Source organism: Tupaia chinensis, unplaced genomic scaffold (assembly GCF_000334495.1).
Source record: "Tupaia chinensis unplaced genomic scaffold, TupChi_1.0 Scaffold143622_1, whole genome shotgun sequence".
Taxonomy (NCBI): domain Eukaryota; kingdom Metazoa; phylum Chordata; class Mammalia; order Scandentia; family Tupaiidae; genus Tupaia; species Tupaia belangeri.
Window position 1 is genome coordinate 286,462 of NW_006203470.1, and position 3,145 is coordinate 289,606.

Here is a 3,145-nt window from a genome sequence, read left to right on the forward strand (position 1 = left end):
GGGCAGCAGCGCGGGGGCCGTGGCGGCCCCGCGGGGGCGGCTCCACCTGCGGGGCGCGTGACCGTGAGTGTGCGCGACTGTGTGCGTGCGTGTGTGTGTGTGCGCGCGGGGGGGGGGCGCGGATCTGCGGGAGGGGACGAGCGCACCTGCGCACAGGCTCGGCGAGCTGCGCGGTGCGTGGGACCCGAGGTGGCTGGCTCGGTGCAGCGGCCGTGTGGTGCCCCTGAGCGTGGACGGACGGCACGCACCCATACAAAAGAGGGGCGTGGGGCTCTTGGTGCCCTGGGCTTTTCAAGATGCCCTAGAGGATCCTGATCGACTATCGGCCGCACTAACCGCCCTGCGCAGCCCCATGGGAAACGGGCCCGGAATTCCTGTTGGGAGGGTGGGGGAAGGGGAGTCCGCAGGGATTCCAGGTTACTGCCATCGCCTCTTCAGGTCGTCTGGAGCAGCCCAGACCCTGGCCACAGAACCTGGGATCCGTCCCCTGACCTTACCAGGGGGAGCAGTGACCCCCAAAGGCAGCAGCGTGCCTTCTTGGTGCAGGAGCACGTTCATTTATTAATCAGTGTCCATTAAGGTCACTGCCAGGCAGGGTGTGGGGCTGAGGCTGGATGTGTGGCCTGGTAGGGGGAGGGGCCATGCTGGGAAAACACAAAGATGACTGCCCCAGGAGCTCAGGGCCTCACTGCGTATTCCCCCCCTCCCCACAGGTAAGGCCAGCCTCTCTGCAGCCAGAGGTCTGAGCTCTGCCATGGGGGTAGGGGTGTCTTTATTGCTGCAGTTTTCTCTGACATCGGGGGGCCACCGGAGTGTGGGCCGAAGCCGGCGCTGCAGCCGCAGAAGTATCCCCGGGACCGTCCCCAGGAAGAGCTGGAGAAAGCCTCATCCCCAGCCGGGCAGTGTCCAGGGTAGAGTGTGGCCTTTGTTGTGTTCCCAGACCACTGCACAGCCCCAGCTCAGTCCTCCCCATGGCCGAGGGAAGGGGGCCTGCTGGGGAGGATCCCTTTCTCACATGCTGGGGGGCTTCCCTGGGCTCTGTCTGGGGCTGGAAATGAGCGGTGGAGAGAAGGCTCCAGGGAATTTAGGAGCTGGGGGGCAGGCACTGAGGTCCCTCAGAGTCCCCCACCACCTCAGCCCTCACTGCTGGCAGGAGGTTGTTTGTAGGAGCCTGGGCCCTGTCCCCCCACCCCTCAGCTGTGGAAGAGCTGAATGTGGGGTAGCCCCAGCATGGCTCAGGCAGGACCAGGCAGGGACAGAGATACAATCTCCTCTCCCCTCCCCTTCCCTTGCTTCAGTAATCCCCAGTACCCAGAGGAGGCTGGGCCAGGGATTGGGGCCCTGAGGGCCGGTTGTGGGTGTTCCTTGCACTAGGGGACGGCTTTCCTGCCTGGGATGTCCTAAGCTTGTGGGTGGAGGAGGGCAGGCGGGCAGAATGTGGGCACAGTCTGGCCGGGTGGTAGTCTGGCATTCGACTGTGCCGGGTGTAACAGCACCCCACGCCCCCCAGCTGGTCCCCAGAGAGCTGTACCCGCCTCTACCAGGGAAGACAGGTTCGGGAGGCCTAAAGTGCCTTCCTTGTGTTGTGACAGGAGTGAAGGGCTACGAACGTTCCTTCTGTGAGCTTTTTGTGAGCTCCCATGTTTTAGAAGAGCCCGACCTGGAGTCTAGAGGATCTGTCCCCTAGTCTTGGCCCTGCTATTGGTTTACGGTCACCTTGGGCAAGTCCCACCACCTTTTATGCCTCACCCGTCACATGAGGAGCTCAGCATCTGCTTGGGCAACCCCACGATGCGGCTGTGGGTCTTGAGTGTGGCGGTAGGAAAGGCAGTAACAAGGAGAGGGCAGAGGGAAGCACGAGGCCCCCTAGGCATTTCCTGCAAAAAGACCCGCGGCAGGAGTAAGTACAGCTGACCCTGGGTGTTCGCTGCCTGCGTGGACCAGGGTGGCTGCCATGAGGGGGATTCTGAGAAGTGTGTGTCTCTCCCTTCTGGAAGCTTTCAGGGCCATAAAGACGCAGACAGACATCCTTGAAATGTTATCTAGAAACCTGAGATTGAAATGCTATATGACATGTGAGTCAAGGAAACAGAGGAGTCACCTAGGTCTGTTTCGAGGGCTCTGGGGGTTCCCAGATGTGAGCTCCCTGGCTGGGGTTGGGAGGGGGCACTGGGCAGCCTGAGTCGGTCTCTGGAGTGACTGTGCTTTTCCACTTACCGCAGAGGAAGAACCCATGTTGGAACGACGCTGCAGGGGTCCCCTGGCCATGGGCCCGGCTCAGCCCCGGCTCCTTTCTGGGCCATCCCAGGAGTCCCCCAAGGCCCTGGAGAAGGAGCCCCGCAGACTGAGGTCACAAGGCACTGCAGTGGCCCCACCGGGTGGCCAAGGCCCGGCCAGGGCCCATCGCTGTGTCCACTGTCGGAGGCACTTCCCGGGCTGGGTGCCCCTGTGGCTGCACACCCGCCGCTGCCAGGCTCGGCTGCCTCTGCCCTGCCCTGAGTGTGGCCGGCGCTTCCGCCATGTCCCTTTCTTAGCACTGCACCGACAGGTCCATGCTGCTGCCACCCCAGACCTGGGCTTTGCCTGCCACCTCTGCAGGCAGAGCTTCCGAGGCTGGGTGGCCCTGGTTCTACATCTGCGAGCCCACTCAGCTGCCAAGCGTCCCATCGCTTGCCCTGAATGCGAGAGACGCTTCTGGCGACAGAAGCAGCTTCGGGCTCATCGGCGGCGGTGCCACCCCCCTGCCCCCGAGGCCCGGCCCTTCATCTGTGGCAACTGTGGCTGGAGCTTCGCGCAGTGGGACCAGCTAGTTGCTCACAAGCGATGTAGCCGAGGCCCTGGGGGAGGCCGCGGCTAAAGCCCTGGCGCCGCGGCCCAGGGGCCGCCCGGCAGTGACCGCACCCCGGCCGGGTGGAGACGCCGTCGACCGCCCCTTCCAGTGTGCCTGCTGTGGCAAGCGCTTCCGGCACAAGCCCAACCTGATCGCCCACCGCCGCGTGCACACAGGCGAGCGGCCCCACCAGTGCCCGGAGTGCGGGAAGCGCTTCACCAACAAGCCCTACCTGACGTCGCACCGGCGCATCCACACCGGCGAGAAGCCCTACCCGTGCACCGAGTGCGGCCGCCGCTTCCCCCACACGCCCCA

The 3,145-nt window shown here is 64.4% G+C and overlaps 1 protein-coding gene across 1 annotated transcript in view; it reads left to right on the plus strand.

Annotated features, from left to right (window-relative positions):
- Window positions 1-155: 155 nt before the first annotated feature.
- Window positions 156-3,145, plus strand: part of REPIN1 (replication initiator 1) — a 4,401-nt gene continuing 1,411 nt past the window's right edge. The window contains 4 exon segments of the mRNA XM_027766663.1: window positions 156-173; window positions 714-911; window positions 2,223-2,823; window positions 2,825-3,145. The exon segment at window positions 2,825-3,145 is cut by the window's right edge and continues 1,411 nt beyond it. Of these exon segments, the coding sequence (XP_027622464.1) occupies window positions 755-911; window positions 2,223-2,823; window positions 2,825-3,145 (1,079 nt within the window). The 5' untranslated portion in view covers window positions 156-173; window positions 714-754.